We start from the raw sequence: 16801 nt of genomic DNA, 5'->3' as shown, positions 1-16801 counted from the left end.
CTTGGAGCACAAAAGTTTTTAATAATTAATTAATTAAATTTATTTATTTTTGGCTGCGTTGGGTCTTTGTTGTTGCGCATGGGCCTTCTCCAGCTGCAGCGAGCGGGGGCCGCTCCTGGCTGCGGTGCGCAGGCCTCTCATTGCAGTGGCTTCTTCCGTTGTGGAGCACAGGCTCCAGGCGCGCGGGCCTCAGTAGCTGTGGCATGTGGGCTCAGTAGTTGTGGCGCACAGGCTCAGCTGCTCCGCGGGACGTGGGATCCTCCTAGACCAGGGCTCGAACCCGTATCCCCTGCATCGGCAGGCGGATTCTCAACCACTGTGCCAGCAGGGAAGCCGTTTTTAATTTTGATGATGTCCAGTTTATCTAGTTTTTCTTTTGTTGCTCAAGCTTTGGTGTCATATCTAAGAATCCATCGCCAAATCTGAGGTCCTGAAGATTTATCCTTATGTTTTCTTCTAAAAATTTTATATAGTTTTAGCTCTTATATTGAGGTCTTTGATCCACTGTGGGTTAATTTTTGTGTATGGTGAAAGGTGTAGGGGTCCAGATTCATTGTTCTTCATGTGGATATCCAGTTGTCCCAGCTCCATTTTTTGAAAAGTCTGTTCTTTCCCCATTGAATTGTCTTGGCACCCTTGTGGAAAATTTGTTGACCATAGATATACAGTTTTGTTTCTCAGCTCTTAGTTCTGTTCCATTGTTCTGTATGTCTGTCCTTATGCCAGTACTACACTGTCATAGTTCCTGTTCCTTTGTGGTAAGTTTTGCAATTCGGTAGTATGAGTCTACCTACTTTGGTCTTCTTTTTGGTGATTGTTTTGGCTATTTTGTATCCTTTGCAATTCCATATTAATTTTAGAGTCAGCTTGTGAATTTCTATAAAGAAATCAGCTGGGGGACTTCCCTGTGGCGCAGTGGTTAAGAATCTGTCTGCCAATTCAGGGGACATGGGTTCGATCCCTGGTCTGGGAAGATCCCACATGCCATGGAACTACTAAGCCCGTGCACCACAACTACTGAGCCTGCGCTCTAGAGCCCGCGAGCCACAACTGCTGAGCCCTCGTGCCACAGCTACTGAAGCCCACACACCTAGAGCCTGTGTTCTGCAAAAGAGAAGCCACCGCAATGAGAAGCCTGCTCACTGCTGCAAAGAGTAGACCCTGCTCACCGCAACTAGAGAAAACCCGCACGCAGCAATGAAGACCCAACGCAGCCAAAAATAAATAAATTAATTAATTAATTAAAAAAAAAAGAAATCAGCTGGGATTTTTGATAGGAATTGTGTTAAATCTGTAGATCAATTTGGGGAGTTTTGCCATCTCAACAATATTAAGTCTTCCAATCCTTAAACTTAGAATGTGTTTCCATGTGTTTATATCTTCTTTCAGCAATATTTTTGTAGTTTTGAGTGTAAGTTTTATACTCCCTTTTGTAAAATTTATTCCTAATATTTTATTCTTCTTTATTCTTATGAATGGAATTGTTTTCTTAATTTCATTTTCAGATTGTTCTGAATCTGAATTGGTTTTTGTGTATTGATCTTGTATCTTCCAACCTTGCTGAACTCATTAGTTCTAATAGCTTTTTAGCTGATTCCGTAGGATTTTCTGCATATAAGATCATGTCCTCTACAATAAAGTTTTACTTCTTCCTTTCTAATCAGGCTGCCTTTTATTTCTTTTCCTTGCTTAATTGTCCTGACTAGAACCTTCAGTACAATGTTAAATAGAAGTGGAAGAGCAGACTTCCTTGTTTGTTCCTGGTCTTAGTTAGGGAAAAGCATCCAGTCTTTTACCATTAAGCATGGTCTTAGCTGTGCGGTTTTTGTTGATGTCGTTTATCAGATTAAGGAAAATGCCTTCTATTCCTAATTTGTTGAGTGTTTGATTTATCGTGAAAGGGTGTTGGATTTTGCCAAGTGATTTTTCTGCATCTATTGATGATCATGTGGTTTTATTTTTTTAATTCTGTTGTTATGTATGTATTCCATTAATTGATTTTTGGATGTTAAACCAATGTTGCATTCCTGAGATGGATCCCATTTGGTCATGGTATATAATGAGTTTTATATGCTGGCACATATGTAAACATTTGTTGAGGATTTTTGCATCCATATTCAGAAAAGATACTGGTCAGTAGTTTTCTTTTCTTGAGATGTCTTTGTCTAGTTTTATATTAGTCTCATACAATGAGTTGGGAAGTATCCTCCTCTCTTTAATATTTTTGAAAGTGTTTGTGAAGAATTGATTTTCATTCTTCTTTAAATGTTTGGTAGATTTCATCAGGGAAGCCATCTCAGCCAGGGCGTTTTTTTGTGAGTAGTTTTTAATTACTAATTCAGGACGATGGCTCCAGTGATCCCCACCTCCTAGTATTCACACCCTTGTGTAGTCACCTTCCACATTGTACCATGCTTGGGCTATGTGACCAATAGAATAGATGGCAGAAATAATGGTATGCCATTTCTAAGATTAGATTACAAAAGACACTACAGTTTCTGTCTTGGTCACACTGGGTTTACTCACCCTGGCGATAGCTGCTGCTGTGGAGAGGCACACGTGGGGAGGAACAGAAGCCTCCAGTTAACAGCCATGTGAGTAAGCCATCATCATGTAGGCAGGTTCTCCAGCCCCAGTCAAGTCTCCAAATGATCAAAGCCCTGGGCAGTGCCTTCACTGCAGCCTTGTGAGAAACTGTAGTGGAGGTGGGGAAGAAATAGATTCTGGGGGACATTTTTTTTTTCATTTTATTTATTTATTTTTTGGCTGTGTTGGGTCTTCGTTGCCGCACACGGGCTTTCTCTAGTTGCGGCAAGCGGGGGCTACTCTTTGTTGCGGTGTGCGGGCTTCTCGTTGCGGTGGCTTCTCTTGTTGCGGAGCTCAGGCTTCAGTAGTTGTGGCATGCGGGCTCAGTAGTTGTGGCTCACGGGCTCTAGAGCGCAGGCTCAGCAGTTGTGGTGCATGGGCTTAGTTGCTCCGCGGCATGTAGGATCTTCCTGGGCCAGGGCTCGAACCTGTGTCCCCTGCATTGGTAGGCAGATTCTTATCCACTGCGCCACCAGGGAAGCCCCCTGGGGGACATTTTGAAGGTCAAGTCAGCTGGATTTCCTGACGACTTGGATGTGGTGTATGAAAGAGAGAAATCAAGGATGACTCCAGGGTTTTGGACCCAAAAGATAGAATGCCATCAGAGATGGGAAGACTGTAGGAGGAGTGATTTGGGAAACAGGTTACATTTTGGCTTTATTTTATACATTAAGTGTTGGCAGTTTGATACAAAAGTCAGGAAATAAAGGGAGAGGTCGAGGTGACTGGAGATACAAATTCGAGTGTCATCATCTTATAGATGGAATTTTAAACTGTGAGACTGGATGAGATCACTAAGAGAGGGAATGTAGGTAGAGAAAGAAAAGGTCTTCCTCCATCCCGCAGCCACTCAATTCTTTAGTGCTCAGCTTAAATATTTGTCAAGCGAAGACCTTCCTTGACTTGAACTAAGGTATATCCATCTCCTAAATGTTTTCAACCCTGATCTTATACATCTTTGGGTTTTTAGAGTACACAGGGTCTGCCATATCATACGCACCCAGTAAAATAGTAATGAATAAATGACAGAACTTTGTAGAAATCTTTGATTTTTACATGTGATTTAGCATTCTTCCCCTCCTAATGTGTGAACCATACAACAGTTATTCTCGTTGCTGGTTTAAGTGTCCTGTTTTCCTTCAGCGGAAGTGTGAGAGGCAGAGCAAGCATCAGGTACCCCAAACCAAGTTAAGACTGGGGAGAATGAAGCTTTCTAATCTGTCTAGATTCTAGCTCCTCTGCTGTTCTGAAGCAGCAGCACTGGGGCCTCCTCCAGCCACAGCAGTTTCTCAGTTTCCTTTCTGCTCGTTCATATTCTGCAGTGCCGTGCTCTCCCCTAAGCCTGAAATCCCTTACTAGAGGAGGGAGGGGCAGCTGCCTCAGAGCCACAGGAAGGAACATTCACTTAAAGCCTGGACTTCAGTGCAGCTGCCTCTGACAATGGAAGTGCCTGAAGGGAATTAGCATTCCCTGAGAAACTAGTTAGAAATGCAGATTCTTAGGGCCCAGCAGTCTGTTTTTATAAGCTTTCAGGCTAATTCAGATGTGTGTTGCATTTCGAGATGGCCTCCTTAGAGAGCAGAATTCTTGCTTGGCCTGAATGGCTTTGCTCTTTTTTCATGTAAGAAGGTACAGAGTTTACCTGATGTTTTCAGTGCCTTTACTCATGGCAACTCCTGAGTCTAGAGTTCGTTCTTTCCAGGTGCCAGCAGTTCACCTTGTCTCATTCAGACAGCTTTTTTTTTTTTTTTTCAGACAGCTTTTGAAATGCAGTTTTCTTCATGCTCTCCACAGGAGGTGAAAATGTCTCTTTTACTTGTTCTGTGTTTTGTTTTCTTTTTTAATAACCTAAAATGAATGTCTGCTCTGTAAATACGTATTGAAAGTTTAATTATATTTGTACTCTCACCTCCTAATATATTATAGACTCGAGCATTAGTTGTAGTTTTAGTTTTATGTATTTGTTGGCTGTCTGATTTAGATAATTAAATCTTAGAGAATATGAGATTATGTATTTTTAACTTGTCACAAATGAATTAGTGAATATTTGATTCCCTACCACATTCAGTCACATATTATCTCAACATATTTAACTCACTGTTGACGACACACATGCAGCTAGTCAGTATTCATCAGAGGATAATAAGGAATGGTAATCTTTCTAGTTGTGTTCACTGGGAATGAGTTTTAAATTCCTTCTTTATTCCAGATCCCTTTAAGATGCACCATGATGACAGCCTGGAAGATTTGCTCTTTCTCCCCAGTGGAACAACCAGTGCTTCAGCATCTGAAGAACAAAATGATCCCCTGAAAGACAGTTATGGTATGACTTCTCCAGCTGGATTTATTTCTTAACTCCATCAATTAATTTGGCCTTTCACCCATCACCTTTGAAGTGAATCGCTAGGCAAAGTCATGTTTAGGGGCTCTGGCTCTGACAAGGCTCCTTCTAGATTAGTCACAGAGAATTCACAGTTGGGCTGCTCAGGGTCAGCTCACCTCCTCTCATGGGATCTTGAATCCTATATCCTAGGGCCAGGTTCTGTCTCCACATTTTTATTAGCTCATGGCCTTATGCAAGTTATGTCCTCCCTAAACTTTGGTTTCTTTATAAAATGGGGCCACCACTTGTTCTTACCTTAAAGATGTGGTGTTGATTAAATAAAATTCATGTAAAAGTACTTCACATAGTTTCTGGTACATGGTAAACTAAATGTTAAACAGATCTTAGTTATCAATTAGTAGTTTCCTCATTCCTGGTTTTGTATAACTTAACATGAATGTGGCCAAGGTACTGTAGGGCAGGCAAAACTTTACTTCTACCCGTCTTTGGTGTTCAGTTGAGACTCTATAGATAGGTTAATAAGAAAAAAACAAATAGTTTATTAACGCATGCAACATACATCACATGGGAGGAAAGTAACTCAAAGGTGTAGCTTAGAAATTCAGTTTGGGACTTCCCTGGTGGCACAGTGGTTGAGAATCCGCCTGCCAATGCAGGGGACACGGGTTCAAGCCCTGGTCTGGGAAGATCCCTCATGCCGCGGAGCAGCTAAGCCCTTGCACCACAATCACTGACCCTGCGCTCTAGAGCCTGCGAGCCACAACTACTGAGCCCACGTGCCACAACTACTGAAGCCCACGTGCCTAGAGCCCATGCTTCGCAGTGAGAAGCCGGCGCACCTCAACAAAGAGTAGCCCCTGCTCGCTGCAACTAGAGAAAGTCCGCGTGCAGCAACAAAGACCCAACGCAGTCAAAAATACATAAATAAAAAAACAAAATAAATAAATTTATTTAAAAAAAGAAAGAAATTCAGTTTGTGTAGCATCCTCAACAAAGAATATTAAATTTGTAGAGAAATGACAGGATAAAGGAAAGAAATTTTACACTTCCAAGAGTCATACTTCGCGAAGGTAAGTATATGGGAGGGAACTAATGGAGTCAGGTTTGTTTGCATATTCCTCTGGTGCCCTCTCTGGCCTGATAAGCGTCTCTTGCCAGTGAAAAGAAAATTTATATCCTGCCTTTAAGCAGAAAGGGAGGAGCTTTTTCTCAATTTGCTGTTTGCTTAATTGCCTTCAGCTCAAAATTTTTATGTCAAAGAGGCATATTTTGGGGTAACATGTTCTGGTTTCCTTCAGTACCCATCATCAGTAAGTCCCACTTTAAATAATGCTTATAATTTTGTATTTGTAAAGATCCTGGCTAGTAGTAATATGTTTCATTTATGCTTTTCTTTGGCCTGATGATCTCTTGCAAGAAGGATGTTAAATGAGTTGACTTTGATGCTATCCATCTAGTCTCCTGATTTGATTTTGGCTTTGACTCCTGTTTTTTCAGCTCACTACCTAGGCAGTCACTTAGTTGCATTGACTTCTTTCTTTACAGCATCTTTCTTCTCTTCCTTTGTGCTCCCTCTGCTTTACCCCAGTGCAAGCCCCTATCACTTCATACCTAGACCACCTCAATAGTCGCCTATCAGACTTCCTGCTCCCCTTTAAAATTAATTCTGAATATACCTGATCACCTGACTCCCTGTTCTGTATTCATTGTCTCATTTTTATGATTAAGACCTTAAGACAGCAACCCCCACCCCTTTTTTTTCTCTAAATTCTCTGGTTTTCTGGATTCTTTCTTCTACTGTTTGTTCTAATCCCATTTTCCCTCTCTGGTATACAAGATCTGTTTGAATCAGACTAATCTCATAGTCCCAGAAACATTCTTGTCCTGTTGGCATCCTCGTTCTTTTCTTTGCTCAGTGAGCTCTCCATCCTTGAAACTGAGTACTCTCTCCTCTCTTCCTGCCCTTGCTTCTCCTCTGAAGCCTTCTGTGACTGTGCTGGTCTCATGGTTCTTTTGAAATTCTTATAGCATTTAGTCCATACTACACAGTTTACCTTATTTGATATATGTCTATCTTGCCTCTCTAGCTAAATTGTAATAATCTTGATGGCAAGGACCAGGCGATACTAAATCCCATGTGATATTAGGTCTGGCAGAGGACAGCATAATAATAATGCTTTTACATCTGTCTAGTTCTTAATAATTTACAAAGCATTTTCACAAAAGTGTCTTCTAATGTTGGAAAGGGTTGTATGTTAATCTCACTGTACAGATGAGGAAATTGATTCACTGTCCCTTACTGTATGTTACGTTCTATCGGTTGTAATGTAGGAGCAAGAGCTCGTCCTTTGGTATTTTTTTATTTATTTATTTTTTAAATATCTTTATTGGAGTATAATTGCTTTACAATGGTGTGTTAGTTTCTGCTTTATAACAAAGTGAATCAGCTATACAAATACATATATCCCCATATCTCCTCCCTCTTGCGTCTCCCTCCCACCCTCCCTATCCTTTGGTGTTTTTGAATCTTTGTAAAACATTGTAGAAGGTGGCCAGTCAGTGTCAATCAGCAGCGCAACAGCCTAACAATTAGCCAAAACCTGGAGAATGTCAACGGTTTTTACTTTAAAACTTTCTTGCTTTGTTTCTCATTGGTCCTTTTGGCCTATGTCTTTATGGCAATATATAAAGCTGGTTTTAAATATCAAATGTCTTTTTTCCCCAGTGTTGACTGAGTCTGAAAAATGTATTTGTGTTTCAATATTAGGTGTGTTTCCCTGTGACACATTCGCTCCTGCAGCTCTTGTTCCTCATGGGTGGTCTGTGGAAGCTCCAAACCCTCCACATTCAGAATCCTTCATTTCCCCTGAGGCCATTACACAGCCTCTGCAGCCTACAGCAGGTATGTTATTAGGATCCCTGTTTATCACTTAATAGTTACAGTATCAATAATCAGTATAAAGCATCAGACATTTTTGAGCCTTGTGCAGCAGTATAGGTAGGTAAAATTTTCACAACTGTCACAGATGTTTTTAAATTTAAATTACTGATTTCAAAGCTGGAGGAATTAAGTTGTAGTTGAAATACAACACTTAAGGGCCAATGGGCAAAGACAATCCCTCTGTAATTCAGGGCAGATTTAGAACTCTGGGGGATTTTCTTGATGTCCCACAGGTTCCCTTTCTGACACTAATTGTGTACCTGTGTTGATTTTTTGGACCTGTGTTTTTTTCTCTCCTTTGCCTTTCCTCCTCCACTCTTTGTTCTGCCAGTATTCTGTTCTTCTAAGTATTAGGACTGTCGAAGAGTAGGCACAAGTGCATTAAGTGGACAGCTTTTTAGTTATGTTTAGGATGTTATGGTCACAAAAGCCAGATACTCTCGTGCCCTAAGAAAGTAAGTTTTGAATGAAGAGCTATGAGCAGACAGTGATGGATCCTATATGTCCAATTTATTTCCCTTAGAGCCTGCTGAGGAGGTAGAAATGGCATCAGCAGAAGAGAGAGCACCAACAAAAACATTGGAAATGATGATGGGACTGAAGGCTGCTAACATGGCACCATCTCGAGAATCAGAGATGGCCCTGGCCAAGGGTATGGCGCCAGCCACAGAAACAGAGGTGGCATTGGCTAAAGACACGGAACCACCTACCGAACCAGATGTGGCACTGGCCAAGGACATGGAATCATCCATCGAACCAGATATGGCCTTAGTCAAGGACGTGGTACTACCCCTAGAAACAGAGGCAATCCCAGTTAAGGATGATGTATTGCCCGCAGAAACAGATGTGTCTTTGGCCAAGGACATGGTACTGCCCACAGAAACAGAGGTAACCCCAGCCAAGGACATACTACTATTCAAAGAAACAGAGAGGACACCACCTGTGAAAATGGATTTGGCCCCAGCTGAGGGCATGGTACCACCTACAGACCGAGAGGTGGCCCCACCCAAGGGTGTAGCATCACTTTCAGAAATAGAGGCGCCACTGGATGAGGACGTTGTGTCATCCACAGAAATATCCTCAGCCAAGGAGGTAGCCCTGTCCTCAGAAACAGAGGTGGCCCTGACTGGGGATATGGTACTACCCCCAGAAACAGAGGTGGCCCTAGTCAAGGACATGGCTGCACCTCCAGAAACAGAAGTCACCCCAGTCAAGGACATGGCTCCACCCCCAGAAGTAGAGATGGCCCTGAGCAAGGACGTGGCTCCACCTCAAGAAACAGAGGTGGCCCTGGGCAAGGACGTGGTTTCATCTCCAGAAACAGAGATGGCCCTGGGCAAGAATGTGAATCTACCCCCAGAAACGGAGGTGACCCTGGCCAACAGTGTGGCTCCAGCCAAGGATGTTGCAGCATCCTCAGAAGCAGAGGTGGCACCAGTTCCTGTTAATGACATGGAAACTGCACGGACACAGGAAGAAACAAGTGAGGATTCCCAGTTAGAATCTCTCCAGGATGAAGGACAGTCAGCTGTACCTCCTCTCATGATTTCAGCAGGTATGGGCTTACGCTTACTGGTAGTATTTGTCTACAAGGGTGTAGTCTCCAGAAGGGTAAGGGACAAACGTCATGCCAGGTAAAATAAAGACAGTCACACTGTACTTTGCAAGTCTATACACATTCCTGCTCCCCTAAACAGTTCTTTCTCACCTTTACCCTCCTCCAACCGCCAACACCTTCTCCATCCTTGTTCTCTGCTCATCTTCCTGTTTTTCTTACAGATGATTGAAGCAAGAGAACATTCACAAACTTCCACTCGCTCGTCTACCTAACTACTTGTATCTTTATCCATAGACTCTGCCTTCCCTCCTGTTGCCATCAGCAAACAGTCCCTCCTCCTAGTCATGAGGGGCAGCATCTTTGTCTTGCACTAGATCCCGTCTTCTCTTGTCTACTTACATACATTGCCCTGGCCATTCTCTTTTCCTGCCTCTCACCATGTTTTTTCCCCTTTACGTTGGATCATTCCCACCACCATAAAAACATTTGTTATTTTTCCCTTCTTTTAAAAAAAAAAAAAACAACCCTCCCAACTCCCCCTTCCCTCCCCCTTCCAACTGCCACTCCATTTCTCTTCTGCCCTGATAGGAGCGTCCCTCATTCCTCAAAAACTGTGTCCGTTTCCAATTTCTGGAAGGTGTAGAAGCAGCTGAAATGGTGCTTCTCTGAAACCTGTGTGGTTTTTACTTTTTTTACCTTTAGAAGCAGTCACAGCCATGGGCCAAAAGCACAACTTGCCAACAGATGAGGATTCTGTGTCAGAGGAACTAGAGCAAAAGAAACTGTTCAGTAGTCAACCTTCTGAACTTCCTTCAGAGACCTCAGGTAAGTCAGGAAAACAAAGTGGCCTGTTGGAAACCGCTTAAACTGGGAAAGATGGGGAGATGGTGGAAGACATTGTTCCTGGTTATAAGGTAGTGATCAGCAGGACCGTTTACGAAGTCAGCTCTCTTTCTTAAACAGATTTCAGTGAGCTTTACACATTTTTGATGGTAAGCCAGAAGCACGTGCACGTGATTATCAACTTAGTGATTCTCTGCCTCCTTTTCTGTGATTGTGGTGAGATCGTGAACTTGAGGGCAGGGACCAAGATTTACTACACTTGGAATCTCTACTGCTTTGAACACTGTCTAGCACCAAGTGGGAGCTAAATAAATGTATGATTTTTAAAATGTTGTTTTAGTGACTCAACATATCATTAAAGATTTCTCAAGTCCTTATTGTGTATACACCACGCTAAGGCACACACATACTTAGGCCTGGGTCCTGGTCCTTTTCTAGCCTGGATGGTGAGAGAAGTTCCCAGGCGTGAACTCTGGAACCAAAGATTTATATAATAATTGAATTAAATAGTATTAGAGATGGCACCAAATAGCTGCTGATTAATTGCCAAGTTAAATGTTATAAATGCTGTGGGTTGCTAAAACCTAGCAGTTTTTCAGGAAAAACAATAATTGGCCTGAGGTATTAAGTAAAGGGTAGGATTTGGAGGATATTGGAGGGATAAAGATAAGGACAAAAGTCACTATTTGAGTATTTTAATATTCTGTGAGGTCATTTATTGCATCAAACTTGACAAGAGTTGTCCTAGACCTGCTCTCACCGTGTCTTTTTCCAGGATCTTGGATCCATACTGCATTCATTGACTTAGAGGCAGGAGGTTGGACTAATTGACTTCCTGAAACTTTTCCAAGGGTGCTCATCCTAATTGTTTTAATTCATTATCCTATACTTGGCATTATGTATATATCTCTGTCTTTTGGGAAGTACCTTTAGCAACAGAACATTGAAATCTGGCACATTTGTGTGGCTCTGGTTCTGAAATAATGTGACTTTTTCTCTGGACAAAATACTAATTCAGTATCTTTTCTTTTTTTTAAAAAGCAGTATAATTCTGTCCTTCTGGTCTGTTTCACAAGTAATTGGTATAATATTGATAAGTAATTAGTATAATATTGGTGACAGACTTTTAGAATTGTAAAATCATACATATTTCAGTGAATCAATTAATCAATGTCACCAAAAAGAGGAGCTTACCATCTTGTTACTATCCTGGGAATTATGTACCTATTAAAAATAATAACAAATATAAATAAGTATCAGAGGAGATTTATAGGCAGTAGGTGCTTATGATACAGATTAGAAGATCTCTGTTTGAATTTCTTTTATTAAGTTTCGAATATTTTGTAAATACGTTTTGTAAAAAAAAGTCTTTACCCAAGGTGATGATCTTTGATCTTTGTTAAATATTTACTAGTCCCAGTTAAGAGTGAGAAATGTTTTGGAAAAAAAACTGTTTTCCTAAATGAATCAGTATGTGGGTTGGTGAAAATAGACTACTTAAATGAGTCACTAAATGGACACTTTTTTAAAGAAACAATAACAAGGGGTTTTCTGTTTGGAATTTTGGCCAACTTCATGTATTACAGGTACCCCTCCCACACAAGCCAAAAAAGCGTGCAGACCCAGTGATCGCAGGTCCGCCCGGCCCGCCCGACCCAGGCTTGCCAGGGTCCCTCCTGAGCTGCTGGGAGGCTCTTCTCCATGGAAGACTCTTGATCCTGGGCTGGGCCCCTGCCCTTTGTCTGAGTTGGGTTGGGTTTCTGGTTCGTCTTCCTGTGGTGAGCCTGGGAACCAGAGGAAAACTATTCATGGTGACTTCCTTGAACCCCAGAGGGATCTTGGCAGGGAGTCCTGGGATATAGAAAGAACACCAATGATGATGAAGAAAAAAAAGAAGAAACCAAAGCAAAAGAGATACTCTCAGCCCCGGACTGGGGGACCTTGGGATGATGACAATGCAGATGAGCCTAAAGGTCATCCCTTTGCCACTGACCCAGAAAAGTCAGGTGTTCCCCCCAGCCAGCCTACCACTGTGGGCACAGAACGTGGACTGGTATCCAGAGAAAACTTGAAAAAGGGGTGTGAAATTGACTCCAGAGCAGCCAAACTGGTAGCTGAGAACTTTGTCTCAGAGGGTCTCAGCATTCCTTTGTGTCCTTTGGAAGAACCCCCGAAAACTGCAGTAAATTCTCAGCCCAAACTGAGAGTAGAGGCAGAGGTGAAAGGTAACAAGTCAGCACCACAGAGCCAAGACAAGAAATTGCTGCAGCAAGATAAGTGCAGACCACAGCCTGCACCCCACCTCAAGACTCCTGTGGATAAAAGTCAGACAGTAGGCTCCCTCAATCTGAAAGGACCCCTGACAGAAGTTTTTTCACACAAAGTAGAAATTCCTTTGGAGATCAGACCCAAAGAGGGTTGCTCTCCTGTCTTGGACCAAGAGGCTGTGGGTGGAGTTTCAAAACCCAAAGCAGCAAAAGAACTGCCTAATTCCATACCCACTTTGACAACAGGTAATCCATTAGTAAGTAGTCTAAAAGAAGGGAATGATGAAAGTAAAATGACTAAACTGCAAAATGACAAACAGAAAGAGTTTTCTGAGGGAGCTGAAGAGGTTAAAGAACTAAAAAAGGAAAGTATTCCCAAGGAAAGACAGGAGAACAGCATCTTTGCTTCTGAGCAGCCGCAGGACACGGTGTTAGCTCAGGTTCCTGGACTAGGGAATGAACCATTTAAGAGAATGGCAGGTGATGGCAGAATCAGGAAGGGAAAGGGAAGTTCTGGGAAGATGAGAGCAAGTTCTGGGAAGGTGAGAGCAAGGTCTGAGCTGCTGTTGCTTGCGGACAGCCAGAAGGACAGCAGAGCTGTTCTTGTGCCAAGTGAGCCAGCGCCTAAAATGGAAAGAATGGATAAAAGTGAGGAGCTGGGGCTGGGTTCTTCAGAGCAACCAGGGACCGTGGCTGAACTCACTGAGGCGGTGGTGATGCGGGACCCTAAGGAGATGACTGACCTGAGGGTGGCAGGCAGCTTGCAGGCATTGATTCCTTTGGGAAATGGGTCAGGCGTGATTCAGACTTCCGGTGCTGGAACAGGAAGAGGAGCTGTAGCCATAGACATGCGTGTCGGCAACCAGAGTGAGGAGGAAAAATGTCCTTGGATGGATCATGAGGCAGCTCCCTGGTTTTCTGAAAAGCCTACAAAAAGAGGCAGTGAAGACAAAAACAAAAAGTTTAAAAATAGTTATTCCACACAGCCTGCTAGAATGGAGAGGAAGGAAGAAATCATCAACCCACCTTTTCTAGGGAAGGGTGGGGATATTGGTAGCACTCCCCATCAAAACAGAGAATTAGAACTTACTTTCCCCGTAAATCGTGACCCTTTGTTCTCACGTATATCAGATACACCCACAATGGAAGGAGTTGGCCAAAAGGGTAGAAATGTTGAGGTTAATTCTTCTAAGCTTGAGGCTCTTGGCAGGATCAAAACAAACGCAGGCAAGGATTTTGGTGTTACTGAACCAGCTACCAAGGTGACAGATGTGAGCTGCCAAGACCAAATCCAGGGGGCAGGATTTGTTCCTTCAGTACCGTCTGAGGAGAATAAGACAGATGTGGCCAAGGGGCATACTGCAGTTGCTGACAAACCAAATAAAAGGAGTAATGATGGAAAAAGCAAAAAGATTAAAAATAGTTTCCCTGAGAAGCACATTCTGGAGAATAAGATAGATGCAACAAAAATACATGTTCCCATGGAAACCATAGGGGACCACAGAATTGAAGGAATGGGCTATGTGGATGAAAATAGAAATATTACATTTACCTGCCCTAGAACACCACCAGGGTTGATGAATAAGACAGCCCCCCTAGAGGCTCAGGAATCAGCAGCCTGTGAAAAACTGCCCCCTTCTACTTCTCAAGTAGTAAAGGAAAGTGATTCATTTCCAGACACCTTGGCAGAAAGCGGGCAAGGGACAGCTCCAGCCCAGATTTCCAAATTATTAGAGGTAGATAATTGCAGCAAAGATGGAGTCCCAGATGAAGAAAGACCCAAGGCTCCCTGTGCTGTAATGCCCTCTACGAGCACAGGAGGAGTTGCCCCAACTCTGACAGCAGCCATAGAAACAGTTAACAACCATGGAGGTAGCTGTCTTCAGAATAAAGGTGAGCTTGCTGGTCCCATGAAAAACGAAGCAGGGATAGATGAAGGGCATGTGATAGGAGAATCTGAGTCAGTGCCCAGTGGTGCATCAAAGCACTCAGTAGAGAAAACCACAGAGCCAGCAGGGGGGCACCTTCTTTCTGGCGTGCTCATAGAAGACCAAAGCCTGGCAGGTGAGGTCAGAGTCCTAGAAGCATGTGCAGATAGCAGTAATTTTCCAACATGTCCAGTAAACAAACAGAAAGAGTCTGAGGAAGGTTCTGCTCCAGTTCCAATTCTTGACCTAATGGGAGACAAAGCACAAAAGCCCAGTTTCTGTGAGGACCAACGTGCTGAAAATAGAGATTCCCAGGGCCCAGATAGTTTGAATAAGGAGGTAGATACGACTCTTTTGCCTCCAGAAAGTGAAAAGGATAAATTGGAAGAAATCAGTCTGGATTCTGAAATCAGAGCAATGGCATGTGTTTCCTTGGCACCACCAGAACTCCAGTCAGGTGTCTTAGATGGCAAACTTGAAGTGACTCCTTCAAGGGTGGTAGATGAGTTAGTAGTGATGGCTTCCAAGGCTCTTCAGCTCCCAGAACCCAAAGACAAGATCTTGGAGGCACCTGAGAAAATGACAGAAAAATCTGAACCAAAGGCACTGGGACAAGGGAAGAAGGAAGATAAAAGCAGAGCGGCAGAACCCATGAAAGGCTACATGAGACCCACCAAGTCCCGAGGACTCACTCCACTTTTACCAAAATCTACAGTCCAGGAACGAGAGCGATCCAAGCAACTCAAGTCCAGTGGTATGAACCTGCCGTGGGGAAATGTGTGTGCTTGTGGCTTTTGGTCAGCATCAGAAAGGCAAAGAGCTTGTGCTTTGGTTCCATCCAGACTCTAATCATTCTTGTTAACCATTGGTTTGTTGGCATGAAGACCTGTAACTGCTAATTATGTGTTTTCTGCAGCGAAGGCACGCCTTGTGTCCAGCTTGGGAGGCTGGTGACTTGGTTGCATGCCTTTTTAGCCAGCACTGAACCTTGACTTTCAGGGGAAGTTGAATTTCAAACAATAAATTGTTTAGCAGAAAGCCTATCACCATCCACGATATTCTTAAATTTAAAAAAAAAAAAAAAAAAGTGTGCCTCCTATGTGTAAAATTTACAGCCAAATTTTAATCATATCATTATTTTGTATAAGGATTCACAAGAGGAAAGAAAACATTTCATGTCCAGCTGTGTGTGTGGGATTTTTTTTTTTTTCCAGTATACGTATGTAACTTGTGCTGGTGGGACTAAATATCCAAATTGCTTTTGGACTGAATGAAAATGGATCCCTTATGGTAGCCTCCACCCAGATTGTTAGGCACAGACTTTATTTGTGTTTCTAGAAGTGGGAAACGATCTTTCAGTGGTGCAGCTCTATCTTTTACCAGTTTGTTGCTTGCAGCCATTGGCCCACAGTTTCACAGGGGTTAGAGTTTGGGCATAGCCTGTGCCCATGAAACATAGTCCATATCCATGGGCACGTCTGTAAAACTTGCCCATATAGGATTCCTCATAATTTTGCCCTTTTTGCCTCTAATCAGTGAAGTAATTGAGAGGAGACTGAGAAGATGATGATTCCTTTAAGATTTAGAAATGTTAAGTTTTTCTTTTCCCCTGAAAAGTATACATCTAATCATGCCCTTTGAGGTGTTCACAGCCTACAAATGATGCTATTTCTTAATCACTGTTTCCCAGCTTGCATGATGCAGCTACTAACTCCAGAAATGAAAAAACACTGGTTGGCCTTGGTGTAGCCAGTTAGGCTTTTGGAGAGGCTTCATCATGAGATGGTGTTCTGCATGGTATGGACTTGTTTTGGGTAAAGCTTGTGCTATGCATGAATATGTACCCAGTAAGGAACGTGTGTCATGTGAGTAGAGAATGCTAGAAGCTATTATTTGCATAAGACATTCTGATCTTTTCCGTTTTTATCTTCCATTAGCTACCCTGTTGCCAAGGCAGAAAATGATGTTGTATGTAAAGTGCTTTCCAGCTTTCATTAAGATTCCCAGCCCTCTCTCCAGTTCATTAGTTTTAGGTTCTAGACCAGTCCTTTGGTTTCAGTGGTAATTAAAGTATAACATGTAAGTTTTCTGAAACTTAGGCATCTCTTTTAGCTCAGTATTACTGAAAAATGTAGGAAGAGGATTTATTCTGATTCTTGAGGAAGCAATCCAGGTGCTGTAGAACTTTTGGGCTCCTACCTTGGCCAGGCCACCCTCAGCGACATGTGTTAGGAGTAGCCTTGTAGAGTGGCTGAGGAGGGAGTAATGTATCTTAGACATATCATTTCTAAGATATTAGAAAATATCTTCTCTAAATTCTATCACACCCTTTTC

General features: G+C 42.6%; 1 protein-coding gene across 1 annotated transcript in view; it reads left to right on the top strand.

The window, feature by feature from the left end:
- The window catches only part of MAP4 (microtubule associated protein 4), a 108265-nt gene that overhangs the window by 51599 nt on the left and 39865 nt on the right, over window positions 1-16801 (top strand). Inside the window, 4 exon segments of the mRNA XM_036867881.1 lie at window positions 4796-4909; window positions 7698-7832; window positions 8395-9426; window positions 10132-10254. Of these exon segments, the coding sequence (XP_036723776.1) occupies window positions 4796-4909; window positions 7698-7832; window positions 8395-9426; window positions 10132-10254 (1404 nt within the window).

The sequence above is a fragment of the Balaenoptera musculus genome, chromosome 11, assembly GCF_009873245.2.
Source record: "Balaenoptera musculus isolate JJ_BM4_2016_0621 chromosome 11, mBalMus1.pri.v3, whole genome shotgun sequence".
Classification (NCBI taxonomy): Eukaryota; Metazoa; Chordata; class Mammalia; order Artiodactyla; family Balaenopteridae; genus Balaenoptera; species Balaenoptera musculus.
The sequence above is the reverse complement of the archived record's forward strand: the minus strand, read 5'-3'. Positions and strand labels throughout refer to the sequence as shown.